The sequence below is a fragment of the Phlebotomus argentipes genome, unplaced genomic scaffold (assembly GCF_947086385.1).
Source record: "Phlebotomus argentipes unplaced genomic scaffold, Phlebotomus argentipes genome assembly scaffold_18, whole genome shotgun sequence".
NCBI lineage: Eukaryota > Metazoa > Arthropoda > Insecta > Diptera > Psychodidae > Phlebotomus > Phlebotomus argentipes.
The window spans coordinates 16,386,311-16,405,468 of NW_026776177.1; the positions used below are offsets into that span (position 1 = coordinate 16,386,311).

The 19,158-nt window shown below is 42.5% G+C and overlaps 4 protein-coding genes across 4 annotated transcripts; 3 read left to right on the plus strand and 1 right to left on the minus strand.

The window, feature by feature from the left end:
* Positions 1-1,211: 1,211 nt before the first annotated feature.
* On the plus strand, positions 1,212-12,611 carry LOC132259706 (uncharacterized). Its single transcript, XM_059757437.1, has 6 exons — positions 1,212-2,689; positions 5,221-5,399; positions 8,716-8,808; positions 8,870-9,082; positions 9,229-9,336; positions 9,963-12,611. Exons 2-6 carry the CDS (start codon positions 5,303-5,305, stop codon positions 11,468-11,470), a joined length of 2,019 nt encoding a protein of 672 aa, XP_059613420.1. The 5' UTR covers positions 1,212-2,689; positions 5,221-5,302; the 3' UTR covers positions 11,471-12,611.
* A 1,077-nt stretch (positions 12,612-13,688) lies between these two features.
* Positions 13,689-14,178, plus strand: LOC132260258 (uncharacterized). The gene is made up of 2 exons (XM_059758261.1): positions 13,689-13,744; positions 13,856-14,178. Exon 2 carries the CDS (start codon positions 13,881-13,883, stop codon positions 14,172-14,174), a length of 294 nt encoding a protein of 97 aa, XP_059614244.1. The 5' UTR covers positions 13,689-13,744; positions 13,856-13,880; the 3' UTR covers positions 14,175-14,178.
* Positions 14,179-15,479: 1,301 nt separating this feature from the next.
* LOC132260257 (cysteine-rich with EGF-like domain protein 2) lies at positions 15,480-18,267 on the minus strand. The gene is made up of 3 exons (XM_059758260.1): positions 17,253-18,267; positions 16,694-17,125; positions 15,480-15,715 (listed from the first exon to the last, which is right to left on the minus strand). Exons 1-3 carry the CDS (start codon positions 17,743-17,745, stop codon positions 15,480-15,482), a joined length of 1,161 nt encoding a protein of 386 aa, XP_059614243.1. The 5' UTR covers positions 17,746-18,267.
* Positions 18,268-18,425: 158 nt separating this feature from the next.
* On the plus strand, positions 18,426-18,952 carry LOC132260048 (uncharacterized). The gene has a single exon (XM_059757952.1). It carries the CDS (start codon positions 18,454-18,456, stop codon positions 18,841-18,843), a length of 390 nt encoding a protein of 129 aa, XP_059613935.1. The 5' UTR covers positions 18,426-18,453; the 3' UTR covers positions 18,844-18,952.
* Positions 18,953-19,158: the final 206 nt, after the last annotated feature.

Consider the following 19,158-nt stretch of genomic DNA (forward strand, 5'->3'; position numbering starts at 1 on the left):
GAAGCAAAAAAAAAACGCATGGAATTCCACTGGTAGTGAAATATGATTGAAATGCTGATTTGCAAAGTCTCTGCGCGAAATTGTATACCTTATTCTCATGCCGATAGAGCTGAATTCACTTAAACGAGTCTGAAGGTTGATTTTCGCAGACCATTTGGTGACTTCTGCTCTAAGCAAGAATGCCCACAGAAGAGTCATTGATATTTGTCACTCGCGCACTTTTTTCGGCTCTACGATGCGATCTCATCAGAAATTCCATTTCCGTCCACTCTGGGACAGAATTATGGCCCATGTCACAATTGCGCAAGTGACTCAAGCACAAACACACACACACAAACAGTATGAGACCGCAAAAATCGCGCAATTATGCCTTTCCTCAATCAAAATTACTATCTTCTTCGGCCATCGTGTGACACACATTACATTTCCACATTGGAAACGCTTTAAGAGCATCTCTGCAAAAGAGTATGACTTTCAGAATCCGGACAACTGTCCGACCTTCAGAGGTCGCGTGAATTTCTTCAAAGATTGGCAAAATTATTCAAGGAAATTATTTGAAAATATTACGCAATGACAGCTGAAATATTAGGAACACAGGTTTAATTTAAGCAATTTTTAAGAACCCCAAATTTCATATTACTTCATAAATAGTAATCATACTGAGAGTTTGCAAATCTTGAGCTTTCTCGTGATATTTCTATTTAGTGAAAGACTTTAATTACAAAGGAGTTCAAGAATTGGGAATTTTCGATATCCAACAGAAAAGTTTATACTGTAAAATATTTGAGTTTTATGAGTAAAAATAAGTATCAATTATTTTGTCAATCTTATGTATTTTTTTAGTCATTGAATACGCATTCAATTTTTAATCTCGCCACTAGAAGTATTATTGGGAAAAAAAGTTACTGCAACTTTTTCAAGTCATTAATATGTTCAATTATTGCATTATTGACTCATCCCACGCACGCACATCTTCTTCTTAAACACTGGATAATTTCAGGTGATTGAGAGGCCGCATCGATAGCTATATAGTCATGTAAAACAAATCTAGAGACGTGGAGTTTCATAAGTTGCAGCATTTTGCAGCAAATGCAATTCAACACAGCGCTGAAGAGTTTCACAAGTGGCCAAAAAGTTCACCACGCGACATCGCCAAGTGCATCTTTTGCTGGCCAAGTCATCACGAATGCGAGATTTGCGAATTTCTGCGCTTTTATTTGTATTGGCATTAGTCACTGACCGGCCGGGTAACATTGACACATTTCTTGGGTTGATTGTTGCCTTATAAGAGTGTGAGAGAGTGTAAGAAATGCCCAGAGAAAAGGTGAGCCAGAGAGGGAGAGAGAGAGAGAGAGAATGGAGAGAGAGGTGAAAATGAATGAAATTCCTCTCCCACTACGCCGCACTTCGCTGTGTCTACTCAACCGTCGCACATTGACGAATTCGACTGGAGTTCGTCCCTATAATTGGGCTCCTTGAATCGCACATCCTGGCACGAGGATCGACGGCAGCTGTTGGGTGTCAATTGGCAGATGGCGCGCGTGGGTGTGGTGCGATTTGGGATGAGCAGGTGAGGCGAGAGAGCGCGCGTTTCTGAGACAATTAAGCCAAACAAGCCACCCTCAACCGCTTCGAGACCCTCTCGCCCGTGCCCTGAATAACTTAATGTGAAAATTACTTTTGAATTATTTCTACTATTCCCATGTGAGTTTGTGAGCTGGTGTGCGAGTGTCTGTTAAATATTGAAGCTCTTCTCTCTTTGTCTCTCTCATCGCCTTGGAACGTGTTTCAATTCGATCGGGAAACTTTTGCAGTTTTTCAAATTAAAGCCACTGTCAGTACGCTGTGAGCATTCACACTGTTAACATCAATCTTCTTCGGCCTGTCCGCGACTCCTCAGCACACATTTCCACTTATCAAACATCAACTGGAAAGGTGTTATGAAATTGATAATTTCTCTGGCGTCTGTGGAAATTCTCACTGCGGGTTTTCCACCAACAAACTAGGCAATTTTCACAGTGCACCGTGAGAGTGAAAGAGAGCGAGAAGAGAGTGACAAAAGTGTCGAGAGAATTCAATTTTTTTTTTATATATATTAACCCAATGTTGACAGAAAATCCACTGAGTTGAATTTTGAAATTGAGCGAAGAAATTGCAAATACGCGATCAAATAATTGCCATTTTGTTATCCCACTTCAATCACAGAAATTTTGTTAAATGTAGTGAGTGACTTTTATTGTTATAATTTCATATACACATTCGCAATTTTCATTTCCACTTTGGTTGTGTGTTAAGTGCAAAAGAGTTCAATTCCATTCATTACAGCGCAAAGTCAGGTGAAATTGTGCGAAGTTTTTCATCTCCAACACAATAATAATATTAAAAAAAAACCGACGAGAGACAATATATAAATGTAAAAGAGAAGACGCAAAATAGCAAATAAAAAGGCACAAACACAGGCAAAGTACAAATAAAATAATTCGGAGTAAAACTAGGCTAAACAGTGACTACCAATATCACTCGGCAACATTCAATAAAACATAAATAACAACCAGTGGAAAAAATACAACACTGGGCAAAGTTTCCCCTTTTTGCAACTCTCCTTCGCTGTGCGTGAAAAAGTTTAATAGTTTTTCATCGAAACTTCTTATCACCATCTGGCCTGCGTGCTGAAAACTAAGTCAAGAAGGTACGTGAATTAATCACTTGCACAGAAACTATCTTCAACTCTATTGTTCTGCTAACTCGAGAACAAACTGCACAGAGAGCTGATCATTGCGTGTGGCGCTGGTTTTAATCCTAATCTTCAAGCTGTAATGCACGCCATAATGTGAGGTTTCATAATTTGGGATCATTTTCACCTGGGGAATACCTTCAATCCAAATTTCTCACTCTTCTTACTCACACGCCGAATGACTCACGTGTGTTGTTGGAGGCAAAAATAGCAATATAATGAGTAAATGACATTAATATGAATTGTTACATCTTCTTAATAATAAATGACTAAGATGTTAAGAGAACTATTTCTTTTGAACAAAACTATGTCAATTTATACAACAATTTCCGAGGGGAAAACAAGTGATAGAATTGTGTGTTAAAGATTCTAATTCATTATTGCCAACATCTGACTGTCGAAAAGAATTTTGACATTCCGCATATCTTCTCATAATCTTCTTCGTGCTTCCTTAAATTGTACATTTTTTGAGGAATTTCAGTGTATAAACTGAACTTTAATTCCATCAATCTCGCTCTTTATTGTCAAAAACTAAATTTTTTCACGAAATCTGCTTACATTCTTAGAATATTAGACTCGCAACTTTGAATGTCAAGAAATTACATTTGAAAATTGACTCAAATCTATTTGCTTTGCATGAAATTCTTTCTTTAGTTGCGTTCCCCTGACAATATTATTCATTTTAACCCTGATTTTTCCTGAAAACATTGACAATGGAGAGACAATCGATCAAAAAGCGTATAGCAACTATTCCTCCGCGCTTTCTTCTGTGCAGTGAAATTAGCGAGAGAGTAATATAAAATACAAAGCTTCGCATCTTGCGGCAAAAAAAAACGAAATTATAATTTAGCATAAACACTAAATAATGATTTGAGTAATTTGAAAGTGTTGGGAGAAAAAAGTAGCAAAATTTTGCACGATGATTCACACTCTCATTTTCTTATCACTACAATTTCACAATCTTCCCAGCTGTATTCACGTGAAAATCTAATTTACATACTAATTTATTGGGAGAGCTCATCATCATTGTGTATGTTTCACCATGAAAAATAATAATTGTGCTTTATGGCGGAAAGGCGAGGGTGAAAAATATGTTACGAAGTGAAACGGCACGTGCTAGAGCGAGACAGGGCGCGAGAATGGATTTTAACAAACATTTTAACAAACAAATTTGAGCGTTTCCATAGCAAAATTTATACTCGGTGGTGGAAGTTTAATATTGAAATTCAATAAATTCCCTAAAAAGCCTCGCGGTGCTCCTTTTCGGTGGATATCGCACAAGTGAATCAGCAAAGCTCTTTGGTGGTATTGTGGCTCTATTCTCTGTGGCGCGTCTTCTTGGAAAAAAAAATATAACCATAAGCGCGCCTTGAAAGGAGGGAAAAAGTTAATTCACCTTGGTTGGGGCGAACAAATGAAATTTCACCAGTGCGAGGCGTCAGTTTCAGAGGTGAACTTTGAGGAAATTCCTCCGTGGGAATTCCAACTGTGGAAAATTCTGACACGGATTCAAGCGAATTTCACCCGCAAGACAAGAAGAATTCATCATCTTCTATGCACATCCAATTCTAACCCCCTTGTGCGACTCATTCTGGTTTAATTGGAGTGTAATTTGGCGTCAGGAATGAAAATTGCACATTAGACCAACTCTGAGGAACGCCCAGAGCGGCAAAAAGCTGCCAGTGAAAATCAATAAAATTCAATCAATTGGGAAAAACGTATTCACCAGCTTAAAGTGTGTCAACTACACGGAAATGACAAGGATTAATTCATTTTTAGTGCTCAACATGCAGTTCCCATTTTAACGTGAAAGAATGTGCGGTGAATTCCTCTTTGAGACAGGACATCCTGTCTGACTTACACAGACTTTCCTGTGCCTTTGGAGAATTGGACAATTTGACTCATTCTTCAGCTGCAAAATTCCCTCTTTTTTTTCGGCTCTCTTGAGGAAGTGAAAATATAGCACTTAAATTGAGACCGTGACTTTCTCACCTTCAAAATCATTTCTTCCACGTTCTTTTCCATTTTAATTATGGCCCAGGAAAAAAGCAAGTTCATATAAAAAAAGAAACGCTACACAGAATGTTCGTGCCTAAAAGAAATACTCTGCTGGAGCGTGCTGTGGTCATGAAATATCCAGCAAATTCATTTTCATTGACCTAATGCTTTATGCTCATATGTATAAAAATATGTTATGCATTATTTAACGCAGACCAGCTGATATACGAGGAAGTTGGCGAATGCCGAGACGCGAAGAAAGTCAGAATCTTGGTGTTGGAGGGGGGAAATCTTGGCCGGGCGGAGAGAGAGAGGAGAAAACCAATATATCTCCCCTGTGATTTGCGCTAAATACACTCTAAATGCTCATTAAATGGACAATTTAGTGGAAATTGCGTGAATTCTTTCTCTCCTCTGAGCAGTTCATTAGAGGCATATTAAATAATAGCCGGGCAATTAGGCTAATTTATTGTCTATTTCTCCAACAGGTGCACAAGAAGGCGAACTGAGGGACACTCGAGACCACAAAATCGCTTTGGACAAGAGAACTTGGACTCGAAGGTGGAGAGAATGAGATGCAATTCCGGATTCCTCAGGTGGCCACCACTTTTAGTCATCATTGGATCATGCCTTTACCTGCTCTTGACATTCAACACAGTGAATTCCAGTGAGTTTTTTCCTCCTCTCGCACCATTTTTCCCCCCGACGCTAGTTTTGTAACATTTCACAACTTCAATTTCTCCCCGTTTCGCTCTCACCGCTTTTCTCCATTGCGATGTAATTTACCCGATGATTAAGCTCTTGATAGTTATTCTCTCCCCCGCACAATTCACATTATTCGCCGTGCAAAGAAATTGCGAAGTGCGCATAACTTCAATTCATCCTTTCTGGTGATTAATTTCATTCTGTTTTTTTGGGTGGGAAAAATTTAAGATGACATGACGGAAAAACTAGTATTTCTCGAGTTAAAGAGCAGAATTTACAGTAAACAAATTTAAAGACTTTCAATTATTTACTAATAATTCTCATTCTCTCAGTCTTTGTGAAGTTCTGATTGTACAGTTTAAAGATTTGCGTTTCAGTTCAAAATCCACTCTGTGACTGTTCGTTTTGACATCCAGAAATCTTAGCTTTAAACTGAACAAAGCGAAATCATAACAACGCTTATTAAGATTTGCTGAATGGACTATTAGATTTTAGTATGAAATTTATTCTTTTTGTCTGTCACCATTAAACATTGTTGATGTTCAAGAAACCCAAAGATCGTAAAACTGAATTCTAAACGCATTATATAATTAGTAATTATGTAATTCTATACAATTCTCCTGCTCTTAGACGTCAATCTATTTCAACAATGGCGCAGCAATATTAAAGTGACGATTGTTAATTAAAATTTAAATCAATGGCTCACAATTTCAGCGACATGAAAGAAATAGTTGTAATTGATGATTTCATTGCCAGGGGAACAATCAATTATCATTTTCCGATTGTCGTGACAGATTGACAAGTGATTTTCCTTTCATCCGCGCCCCTGATTGTGATGCATCTTCGCGAGGCGCCGCAATGCGATTCCAATTGAATTGATTGAGCCAATAATTTTGCCATTAAACAGCAATAAATTGCAGAATGTGAGGCTAAAGTGCCGAAGCTATTATTTGTGTTGATCATTAATTTTCACCTGTCTCGCAGTCTGACTCCTGTTCAGCGCTTTACGTGCACATGAAGATGTTTGCAATCGACAAGAAGTCGTTAAGAGAGAAATTTCCAGTATATTATTGTATAAATTGACACGATAAACTTGGCAAATGCCTCAAAGAGGCGTCGCTCCACAAGCACTTCCTCGAGCAGGATAAACATGATGCGACAAATAGACTAATTGAGAATAACATCGGCCGGAAATGAGCAAAGACAAATTCCATCCAACGCGACAAATGAATAAGGACACGAAACGTCGAATGGAATTGTGTATTTATTAGAAATTTACACAATCGCATTGCTGGCAGTGCTGGAATTCCTGCCCAGACACGCGGCAATTGAGATAATTTCCCAAAGTGGCCAAGATCACAACATCTCGCGCTGTTGTATGGATTCACATCCCATGTTATCGATTTTTATTTAGCGTTTTTTACGTGCTCTCTCGTGGGAAATTCAGCACATCACGCAAAAGTGTATCGAATGGTGCGATAGAGTAAATGAGAAAATGAGAAAATGAAAAGGTAGAACAACTGGCAAAGGGCATGATTTATGCGATAAAAATTCCAGCTGCCTTAGCATTCAATTACCAAATGAGATTCCTCGTCTTCAGCATTATCAGCGCCCATGTTTAAAGCAACTGTCACGAACGCTTGTTTACGCGAAATGCTGTGCTTTTCCCCTGGTCATCAGCAGCAAGTAGTGCCTTTTGATGAAAACCCGCGAAATCAAGTCATTCTCACGAGAAATCAGCAGGCATTGCCATAAATTTATGGAATTTTATCTCAGTCGAGAGCTGTGAACCAAAACAGACGCTTAAAATATTGTTGAATATCCGAGATATTTCAACTGATTGGCAAAATTACCGCATTAGTGCATTTGAGTTCATGCCAAACGATTTCAGATATCACTGTTCTTTTTTGCACCCAATCGCCAGAAAGTGCCGCGTTTTCGGTAAACAAGTCCTCTGAAATGCCGTGAAATGGGAAAAAATTGAGACATAAATTCGTGTCACAGCATGTGAATTAATTAGACAAGTCAATACATAAATTCGGCGAGGAATTTCGGAAATTTTCAAGAAAAATTCTACAAAGTGATTCACTGATTAATTTGCGAAACAGTTTCACTTGGAAACGGTTCTGTGACTAATACTGTTTCTTATTCTGACGAATAATTGTTAGATGTTTTTATTGAAAGAAACTATGCGCATTTATTTCTGTTATAACACATTGCAATACATGACATTCTCGATAATTTGAAGCCACAATCTTCACTTGAACGGCAGAAAATTGTTGTAATGACGCCACTTGTGCTAATCTTACGATCTGGAAATCTTTGAAACAGAGTATACGCACGAGACAATTTCAAAATTATCAAGATATTGTCGATGCTGACGGAAAAATTTGCAGAAAATTTCTCAATTTTCTCCAGTCGCAAATTAATGTGATGATAAAGATTTATCGCGAATAGACGTAAGCAAAAGTATTGAGTTTCTCAGAAGAAAAAGAAAGGTCGACCACTGAATGGGGAAACCTGGCCATTGATTCATTCATCAGTGGCTTGAGTGACCAGACAAAAAACCAAAATTCAGCGAACAAGTTGACAAAATGACTGTGATTGTGATATAATCTGTTTGCATTATTTCTACTGGATGGGAATCGATGAAATTGTGACGAAAATCTCCGGGGGAAAAAACGTCAGTAGAAGTGGAGAAAACGTGCATCTTCAGAGAGGAATAATTGGCACAAATTTTTGCCATGCAGTGGAAAATCTGGTGAAATGGGAATCCATAGAGCGACTGATTAAGTTGCAGTGCGCATATAATCTTCACGACGTCAATGGCTAATTTGTCCACGACATATCAGACAAATCGCGATGGAATTTCCTCGCTGTCTCGACGCTGCGCAGTGATTAATGGATGATTTCCACTGATTGAGTCACAGAGTAAATTGAAAAACAAGCATGGACAAGATGCAAGAGATGAGAAATGGCCATTTGATAACTGCTTCAATTGAGAGAGTGTTGATGATGTCGCAGAGCGAATTTTCGTGGGCGGTAAATTACCTTTAATGGGAAATTATGCGCGCGCGCGCGTTGTGCGGTATTTTTAGCTCCAATGTCCAGTGACATTGAATTAGATTGAAAACAAGACACAGACACATAAATTAAAATTGAAGAACATGGCTCATTTGGAGAGCATATAAACAAAATTCCGCCACTTCCGCAATTACACGCTTCTTCCTGGCAAATCTAAGCACTTAAGCAATGCCTCTTCCTCATCCGTTCCGCAGGTCCAATTCACCAGAGAGTTGTGCGCATGTTGCGAGAGCAGGAAAGTGAGCAGATCATCAGTCCTCGCAATGGATCAATTGATTACCAGCAAGGTGAGTTGCATCCCAATCTGACCAACAATTCCAATTTCACTCACTCTTTGGCGTGTTGCAGTTGCAAAGGAAGCGGAAAAGTGCCTCCTGGACGGTGTTTTGGTGCCAAAAAGCCAAGCCACGTGCGCCACAAAACCCGGTTGTCGTGTGATTCAGAAGACCGGCGAATGTTGCCCAGAATTTCAGTGTCAATGCGAGCGAGACGGTAAAATTTATGCCACCGGCGAGAAGCTCGTTGATCCAGAAACACCTTGTCGAGTGTGCTACTGTCAAGGTATTGGCTTTTTTCGCTGTGCGCGCACATTGTCGTGCTTTGCCTCTCAAGAGAGAGAGACAACAAAAAGAACCTCTAATTGGCAACCTCAATTGCCATGGCAATCCAACATCTCACTCACTCCCAATCCACTTCTCAATATATAGGTGGCGAATTTATCTGCAACAATGTAACGTGCTACATTAGGAACGACTGCGAGCCAAAGTACATCGCCGGAAGGTGCTGTCCGGAGTACGACAACTGTCCGCCTCTGGGTGAGTGTCTTGCATTCTTAAGGCACGAAACTAGTTTCAAGAATCGCAGATGAGCGCAGTTTTTGCATAAATCGCTACGCACGCAGTGTTTTTATTTGAGCAATTACAATTTTTAAATAGCCTGTTATAGCCAATAAGCAGTAAAAAGAGCTATAATGTCTGAATACCACGATGAAGATGCTCCTCTGCTCTTGCATTAACACGAGAACACTTAATCTGCACACGAAATCTACACAGTCGAGCATTAATAATTCTACTGTGTGGAATTGCAAACTAGCAAGAATATCACTTTATGCAATTCATTGAATTTTATTACAATAAAATCGATGCTTTTGAACTCATATTCAAGTAATTTACGATTGATATCTCTCTCAGAGATCCTAAACGATATTTATTTATGATTCTCAGTGAAATTTGAGGCCAAAACCAAGATAAAATAGCTCAAAAACCACGCGTTTGTGCAGAAAATATGCAAGAAATACTTTTGAGGATTGAAATACGCCTTATCAATTTCCCTACTTGAAAGACAAGTGAAAATTCCAGGTCTAATTAATTTAATCAGCGAATAATAATGTTTTTGGTGGCTCCATTATTATTCATCCCTCATTTCTGGTAATTCCTTGCAGAGCACGTCAAAGTTGGACCAACTGAGATGATGCTCGTGACGAATCCTCTGGAAACGACGACTCCTGAAGCGATGGACAACAGCGAGACGACCACAACAGTGCGCTCCACGATCCTCTATCCACTGCCCAACAACCACCTGGGCATCAAAATCAAGGAGATCACGAAAGTGGAGGAGATCAGAATAACGAATCCGCCCAAAATCGAATCTCTGCCCACAGCGAAGACACCCACGAGCACGGACACTGCGACAGCGGAGACGCCTCGTTCCACAGCGCCAGTGGCGTCGACGGAGGGCAGCGACGTGAACAAACTGGAGGACTTCGAGGTGGGCGAAGAGGAGGCCACGCGTGACACGAACAAGAGCGTTCGCCAGACAGTCACGGAGGAGAGTTTGCTGGAGCGGATGCCCGAGGAGCTGAACTTGACTGAGATCTCCACGCCAGAGGAGGAGCTGGTGAGCTTTCTGTCCAGCACTGCGCCGGCAGATGCGAAATTGTATCCCTCAGTGGTGCAAATGGGCGACAGGGTGGTGATTGTGGACCAGAACGGCAACACGAAGCCAATAACGATTGTTGGCGTGGAAGGATTGCAGCTGGGCGGCGAGGAATTGGAGCACATCGAGCTGAGCTCAACCGCCAGTTCGATGGGTGGCAGTGACTTCATCTCCATGGCCTCTGGAGATGACGCCACCAATGAGATCTTCGACGTGGAGAGTGGAACGACAGAGATGCCGGGCAGAGATGAGGAGGATCATTTCAGGGCGTCAAGCAGTAATGTGTTCATTGTCGCTTCCACGCCACAAGTTGAGAGTTCCGGGGAGAATCTGGTGCTGCTGGTAAACAGCTCGCTGACCGACGAGGACGACACGGTCTACAACACAATCATATACACACCAGCGCCGGATGGCAATTCCAATGAGACGGAAATCTTCGACACCACTTACTTCCCGGAAGACGAGTCCACGGAGAACGACACCACGGAGAACTGGCTCAATGCCCGCGGATTCTCGGCCACGAGCGAGGAGGACACGACTAGCACCTCGCCGGCGGCGTTCGCCGAGGAGAGCGTCAGCCATCCGCAGACGTACATCGAGGAGGACGAGCTGGCCAACCATGAGCTCATCAACCCCGAGTATCCGCCGCTGCCCGAGGACGTGAGCCTGTACGGCCGGGAGCACGGCTCCGCGCCCTTCGCCGACGAGGACATGGAGCAGTCGCGCACGCATCACGACCACGCGGAGAAGTCCCTGATGGACGCCTCGACGGAGAGGATGATCCGACTGAACGGCACGACGGACGAGCCGAGGGGATCGACAACGGAGGACACGGTGCTGAAGGTGGAGGAGGAGATCTCCTCGCCAGAGTCCCTGGTCGTGCCGCCGCACAATCCCAAGGACGACGCCGAGAGTCTCAAGTACAGAAGCGAGCAGAGCCTCGCCGATGAGTCCCTGCAAGTGGAGGACAATCGCTCGGACGCGTCGCATCGAGGACTGCTGAGGTCCTTGTAGTGAATCAGCCCTAGGAAGTACTATTTAATCGCCCCTCCCCAGATATTTAACGACTATTCATATGATTTTCTTTGTTTTTTTCCCTCATTTCTGCAATGCAGCAAAAGATGTCTTGAAGAAAAAAAGAGAGAGAAAGAACTTGAGTGCCAGATTATTTGTAGGTGAAAGATTATTAGCAATTTTTTACTACAAATTTTTTTATTGTGTAAAATCTATTTGAATTTTTCTTTGTGGTAATTATTAATATATTTTGCAAAATGACCTGCAGACTGAAATGAGTGGAATTTCTCTCATTGCTGCAATGAAATTGCATGATTATAAAGATAAGAATTAAGAAGAGCAAAAGAAAGAAAAAAAAACATTTTATCTGCGTCAGAGAGCAAATTAAGAAGTCTCATAGAGAGTGATTAATCAGAAGCAAACTTTGTTATTAATTCATTTAGGATCGCCGATTATGAGTGATGCACATTAAGAACACTAAAAACAAATTACGTCATATTATAAACTCAATTGAATGCATTGAAAGGTGAAAATTGATTTGCAAAATTTTCTGTTGTGAAGCCATTTTATGATGAAAACAAACACATTTCGTTAAACGTTTTTATGTGATGTGCATTTAAATTTTATTTCTCCTCACTTTTGATGCATTTCATAGTCCGTATTAATAATTATTTTAAACATGTCGACGAGTGAGAAGTATTTAAAATAGTGAGAATTATTAATTAAACAAATTATTTGCAGTATAAATTATTATACAATTATTATTTTCTAAGAAGAAGTCAGTCATTAAGTCGTAATTCAATGAAATTTTAGCAAGTTAATGAGAAGTGGAGAGAAGAAGAAATCCTTTTCTAATGTAATTGTACATTTCATGAACTATAAAGACAAAAGAAGTGAATATTAAAATTCAATAAAAAAAAAACACTCAAATAGACCCATTATGGCGTGTTCTTTCTCCCCATTCTTTTCCTCGTTCGCGGATATTTCCTCACGTCTGCAGAAATTGTGTAACATTCGCATTTGAATATTGTAATTTGGCGCTCGCATCTCCCGATGCTTGCGCACCGGAGAAAGTGTTGTAATCGCGTGTGTGGGAAAATCAGTCACGTTGCCCCACATCAATTGTGCCAGCGCGGAAAGCTCCATATGGTCAGACATTGATGCTCAGATCGCCAATTCCTGCCGATCGCGTGCCGCTGATCGTCGCGAAAATGACACCAGCGTGAGCGAAGGCAGGAAATTCTCACGAAGAAAATGGCAGAGAAAAAATGTGGAACAACGCAGTTGTTAATTATTCACTAGCATAATTTATAGTTTTCAATAGCAAATAAGCAGAGCTACCAAAATTGGCAAGCAGTCGCACAGCTTTCTCCTCATGCAGAAAAAACACTCAACGGTCAGTCGATAGATTCTCGAGACTTTCTTCCTCGCCTTCCAAGATTTTGCACAAGTTTAACAATCAGTGAAAAACATGTGATTTTAAGCAACTATTGAGCTATTTCGACAAATTGATTTAGAGAAACTTGTGTAGAAGTAGTAAGAAATGTTCAATGCCTGATTCTTCTCTTAAATATTCTTATCCAACAGTCAATTTCCCTCTTTATCGCTCACTATAAATATCTGCACCAGATAATTATTGCTATTTTAGTTTCAAATTAAATAGTAATATCAAAATTATTCCCTTCAAAATAAGCATGAAAAAGTTCACACGAAAATATCAAATTTGAAAATATGCACGAGAACTTCCTTCCTGACCGTGAATCACGTGAAAAAGACATCAACGTGGAAAGAGAAGCGCAACCCGATATCCTAAAAAATGCAAATATAATAACATACAATTTTCGCACATTCAGCCACACAGTGGATAGATTTGAGGTGAAAGATCAATTTGGGCGATGAAGATCGTGCATTTCTCACTGTCCAATTATCACGTCAACTTCCCAAAGCTCCTCTGCCGGAGTTTCACCTTCTTGCCACACTGATTTTCAAGGTCTCAATCAGCCAATATTGCTCCACGGAGTCTTGGCGTCGTGAGATCATAGATGATACAGTTGGGAAAGACTGCGCGCTCTCGGTTCTCCCGCCTAAAGAAAGTGAAAAGTGGGGGAGATGAGCGCCGACTTGAATTTCTCGTTCCACTGGGACTCCATCGAGACACTGGGCGATGTCGGTGGGGCGCCACAGCTGCGCCTATATAAGAATTTACTCTGTGGCCGCCGCCGACACTCCTATACAAGCCCTCCCAGTGGATATCATCCGCATTCGTGTGATCAGGTGAGTCTCTCGCGCCTCTCTTTCCCTCACGGATCTCGCGGTGATCAGTGCTAATTGTGCGTTCTGCGTGCGAAACTGTGTGCTATTCTAATCAGTGGCACTTTCTTGTAGGCCGACACAGAGAGAGAAATAGAAAATGAAAGTGCTTGTCAGTGCATTGGTGATCAGCTGCTTGGCGGCTCTGTCGCTGGCCCGCCCGCAGGAGGGCGCACAGTTCACAGACGAGGCCATCCGACAGGCGCAGCAGTCCTACCTCATCCCGCAGGACGCCAAGATCCAGAAGGTGGAGCGCGGCATTGAACTCGCCTCGTACGAATCCATCCCAGCGCGCCAGAAGATCGACCTGTTCTCCATTCTGGGCGATCAAGTACCGCGCGACGTGATCGCCAGGCTCCAGCCGCAGGTCGACAACATCGGCTACGACTCTTGATGCGACGCGCCTTAGCTTCTTCTTCCTGCCTCTCGTCCTCTTCCTTTGTCCTCCGTCTCCCTCCCAGTAGGTATTTTCACACATTCACACAAAAAACACACACACACAAACAAACACGCGCGCAAAGGACAGAGAACCAGGCTCCCCCAGAGACATCGTGCTCCTCCGGTGCTCGGCATTCGCGAGGAACTCCTCTCTCTGTATTCTTCCATGTCAAGTGCCAAGAAGCCATAGCAAACCGCAGAGAACATCTCGCAGAGTTCATTAGCAAATGACATATGAAATTGTGTTAGATATACTATTTTTTTTACTGTTATCAAGAGAGTGTGCATATAATTGTTCTATATATATATATGAAATGCCTACACAAGTATTTTCGATCAAAAGAGAAATATAAAAGAGGAAAAAACCCAATGCATTGTCACTTCATTCGCTCGTGACTATTTTTTTTTCTTCTTCTTCTTTTCTGTGTGATCTTCTCGTGACCTTTCCTCACTCCTCCGTTCATCCGTGCGTTCAGACGCGCGCGCTCACACAAAAAAGAGGTGAAAGTAAATTGACAGTGGCGCGCGATGGTCAATTGAAGGAAAATTAATTCAAATCACAGAAGAAATTGTGGCATTTTCTCCCAATCAAAATTCTTATCGTGCGCGTCTCTTTCTCTCTCTCATCGAAACTCTGTCCAGCAAAAGATCCATTCAAAAGGTCTCTTTGTGTCTCTCTCACTTTCACTTTTTCCCCACAACACAGCCACAAAATAATAAAATCTCGCGCGCCTCCCGCACGCCACCAAAGCTCTCTGACCGCGTCTTCATCACAGTGAGTCCCATTCAAATTAGCACTATGTCGAGAGAGACAGAGAGAGAGAGAGGCAGAACTTGAGGATTTTCTGTTTATATTGAATTACATCATAGACTTGAGGTGAGAGAAAATTGCTGCTGAAGATGCGCGCGCGCGGCGAAGAAGAAACGAGAAAAACTTGAATACCTAATTAACTTGCGATTTTGTGTCTCTCTTTACCACCCAAAATTGCCATCATAGATCTTGCGTGTCTCTTTTTATCCTCTCCCAATAATTATTCCATTCAGAAGAAGCTCATAAAAATGTCGTTTTCTTTCCCAATTATTGTTTCCTCCCCGCCCGCCGCCGAATTTCAGAAAACAAGTCTCCAAAAAAGCTAGTTTCACGCGCGCATTCTCAACCACACACACAAACACTTTTCGCTCTCTTTCTGGAAAGTGTTCTCTTCCGATGGGCGTCTGATCGCGGAGGAAAAAAAAGCAGTCTTCAGAGGTTCACTCAAGTTCACTTGCCGCGCAACTCATTCATCAGGTGGTCCGGAATCGTGGGACTGCCGCCCTTTGCCGACGATCCGGCCAGCCAATACTCAGACACGGAGATGTACAGCGCCACCGCGAGTCCCACGAGAGAGGCGATCCAGGTGGAGCTCTGGAAGATCACGCAAGTCGCTATGCACAGCCCGAGATACGTCAAATACCGCGTCATTGTCACGTATTGCTCGCGCTTCTCACCGGCAGTGTCTGCAAAAGGGCAGAAAACCATTCACATCAGCAATTCACGCGCAAAAAGATCGACGAATTAAGTCAAAATATTCTAATATTACCTCTTAAAAACACCTCTGAATTTGCTACGCTTAAATCTTCAATTAACTATCTATTCTACACAGAACTTGTGCTGTTGCATAATAATGAAACGTCGATTAATCATGGTAATATTTTTAGTTTTTCCATGAACTTGCAATATTTCAGTTAAAATTCCAGTGAATAACAATAAAATCAATAGAAAAAAATCCCGGATTATAATTATTACAGAGCAATATTAGCACTCTAATGAACGATAAGAAAGTGTTTTAAGGGGTTTGTTGTGAATTTGCCAAATTTCGAAGCGAATATCAACATTAAATTGTAAATTCATATTTAATAATATTTCAAGCAGTAATTAGTTATATGGATCCTTGAAACACACATTAAAGAACTTCAGGGAGGGCAAAATCAATCTCCGAAGATGAATTAAACTTGTCATTTCCCCACCTTTGTAACAAAATAAAGGATTCAGTTGATGAATCATATAATAATGTCAGGAAGAAAATTGATCAAACAGAATTCAATTCAGGGAAAGAAAATAAATACCCAAAATACCTGTCCAATTACCATCTCTGTGATGTCTAAGTAAACCAGAACAAAGGGGCTTTAAGACCTTTCCTGAAGTAAATTATTTCTTCCCACAGATTAATAATAATAATTGAGAACAACTGTAAATACGCCAGAATGCGTCACAATCTGAAGAAATTAAATTAATTTAAATAATTATCTCTTAAAGAAATCAAGAGATAATTGACATTGGCTGTCTTGAAGCCTCTTCCGGAGCCTTTAACCCAATCCAAAAGCGTCCTTTTGTCTTCCCCACAAACTCCCTCGTGCCTTAAATTTGCGGTAAATCATCAAGTATAGGAAGAATGTGTGATAAACTAGACTAAGATCAATCACCAGCCAACTCACCAGTGCACAATCCGTCCCTGAGCTCGAATCCATCGGCGCACGCGGTGCAGAGATCTGGTCCATCGCCTGAGCATCCGTTGCACGATCTGTCGCACTCCAGGCACAAGAACGAGCCCTCGTTGTTGACACAGAACTGATTCTTCTGGCAAGCGTTCCTCACTTCCAGGCACTCATTGACGTCCAAGCAGCCGCTGCCCTCGCCGGACGCCGCCGCCCAGCCCTTGCTGCATGCGTTGCAGCTGCGCGGCCCCGGGCCTTTGCAGCCGGTGCCGTTGGCACACGCGGCGTGACACGGTGTGCACAGCAGCTTCGTGTCATCGCGGAACGCCTCGTAGAAGTGCAGAGCACAATCCGTGCATCCCTCGCCGGCGTAGCCAGTGTCGCAGAGGCACTTGCCGTTGCCTTTGCGCGTGCCATTTCCCTTGCATTGACCTGGAAAGCGAGAGGAGACGAATTTCTCATATCAAATGTATCAAATTGCAAAAGCGCCGCAATTTCAAAACACAACAAATCTCATGAATTATGATCATGTTGCAAGCATCATGCGAAATCTCCTCACCATTGCCGTGGCAGTCGCTGCACGGATCGCAGTTAGCGCCGAAGTGCAGGTCAGGACAGCACACGGCGAGCTTGTCTATGCAGAAGTATTTGAAGAGATCCGGCTCCTCATTCTGGTGCTTGAACCACCAATCCTCGATGACCTGCTCGTTCTCCTCGGCCAGATCGTGGCACTGTGCCGTGCCTCTGGTCAGATCGTGGCACAGGCCTTCTTGGATCTCCACGAGGCGCAGCTCGCTAGTCTTGTAGCTGCCCAGGCGCTCCTCCTCCCACGCTGCGTCGCCGCCGCCGTGCTTGCCGCGCTCCGTCTTCCGGACGCCGGCCTGGAAGGAGTCCACCAGCACGCGGCACGACTTGCACGGCGGCAGCTTCACATTCTTGCCACTCTTGGAGTCCCCGGCAGATGGCACAGGCGGGGCCACTTGGGCGTCCAGCGGAGCGACGAGCGCAGCAGTGATGGTCAGGAGAATGACATAACCTAGCTTCCTGAACATTTGGCAGACGAATGCTCCTCCAACAGCTGTCTGGATCACAAGATATGATACTGAGAGAAGTGAATTCTCAGAACTTTTCTAGATTCTGCAGGAAAAATCCCTGTCTTTCTCAGAAAATATGCGTCAATTGTGCAGCCACAATGTTTGTCTCCTTCAATTTGATGTTCACTTCGCACGCCACTTGCCGAACTGAAAATTGTCTCTCAGTGAGTAAATCAAACACCACGTCAACAAATTGGAAGCTCTTTGGTGGCAATTTGATAAGAAAATCAGATGGGAAAACCGATAGAAAAATCTAAACACTCTTGAAGAACGTGTGCCGGAATTCGCGACCAATCACAGAGTGACACTTTGTACACAACAGCCCCACTAGCGCCACACAGTGATCAGCACAGCGAAATATCGTGTCCACGGTGGAAAGTTCCTGGCAATTCCGGCAGAGGAACAAAACGGTCAACATTTTGGGGGGAGATTTGTAAAGTAACGCCTTTGCATATCCAGACTTGTTTACATCTCTAAATTTAGCATGGGGAATTATTTTTGCTCCTCGCGCGCCATAATTCAATAACGACCACCAGTTTTCCGTCCTCCTGTCACTCAACTCTTGCATTCCCTCTGCATACAAATCAGGACGCTGGATGTGGTATAAATGTCCGGGAGAGGCTGAGCACGGCAGTCAGTTGTGCAGAAAGTGTCTTAGAGGCGACAATGGGAAGCATCACAGTGTCTGCAGCAGCCTCAATGGTGCTCATTGCTACGTACTATCTGCTGATTCTGGGCACTCTGGCCAGTGCTGAGACGTCCAGCAATCCGAAGCCTCTTCTGCCGCCGCCGGAGAATCTCACGCCGCACTTCCGCACGCGTGGTGGCCTCTTTGCCGCACCTAGGCGCCTATCGACGCTGCACAGAGCGAAGCCGGTGCAGGAGATGGCGTGGATCATCGACGAGGACGAGGACAGTCCCTTCAGCGACGTGAGCAAGCGCTTCGACGACTACGGACACATGCGCTTCGGCAAGAGAGGCGCCGGCGAAGGTGATCAATTTGACGATTACGGACACATGAGATTCGGCCGACGCAAAAGGAGCTCTCGCGAATAGGCGCACGTCCCGGAAAATGATGTACATATGGTGACAATGGCACGCAATGTAGTACTCTATTGGCTGGAATAGAGTATTATCCTGTAGAATTACTGAATAAATTGCAAATCCCTCAATCTGTCGTGTTTTTGACTTGAGATTTACCATAAAAAATCATGATTGAAGATTCATCAAATTCTGCACAAAACCTAAGAATAAAACAACATTCGGTAGTTTCCAAAAGCTTTCTTCTTCCAGAGATAAATACAGTGTAAAATTCTGCTCTTCATTAAAAATAACTGTGCGATATATATATATATATATTCTTTGTTCGCT

What these genes read in the sequence shown, in the direction of transcription:
- LOC132260048 (XM_059757952.1), top strand. Translation starts at nt 18,454, where the DNA reads ATGGGAAGCATCACAGTGTCTGCAGCAGCCTCAATGGTGCTCATTGCT.
- LOC132260257 (XM_059758260.1), bottom strand. Translation starts at nt 17,745, where the DNA reads ATGTTCAGGAAGCTAGGTTATGTCATTCTCCTGACCATCACTGCTGCG. An exon ending in CAGCGACTGCCACGGCAATG is followed by an intron (nt 17,126 to 17,252) that starts GTGAGGAGATTT and finishes CTCGCTTTCCAG; the next exon opens with GTCAATGCAAGGGAAATGGC. An exon ending in CAGGGACGGATTGTGCACTG is followed by an intron (nt 15,716 to 16,693) that starts GTGAGTTGGCTG and finishes GCCCTTTTGCAG; the next exon opens with ACACTGCCGGTGAGAAGCGC.
- LOC132260258 (XM_059758261.1), top strand. Translation starts at nt 13,881, where the DNA reads ATGAAAGTGCTTGTCAGTGCATTGGTGATCAGCTGCTTGGCGGCTCTG.
- LOC132259706 (XM_059757437.1), top strand. Translation starts at nt 5,303, where the DNA reads ATGAGATGCAATTCCGGATTCCTCAGGTGGCCACCACTTTTAGTCATC. An exon ending in TCGAGTGTGCTACTGTCAAG is followed by an intron (nt 9,083 to 9,228) that starts GTATTGGCTTTT and finishes CTCAATATATAG; the next exon opens with GTGGCGAATTTATCTGCAAC. An exon ending in CGACAACTGTCCGCCTCTGG is followed by an intron (nt 9,337 to 9,962) that starts GTGAGTGTCTTG and finishes AATTCCTTGCAG; the next exon opens with AGCACGTCAAAGTTGGACCA.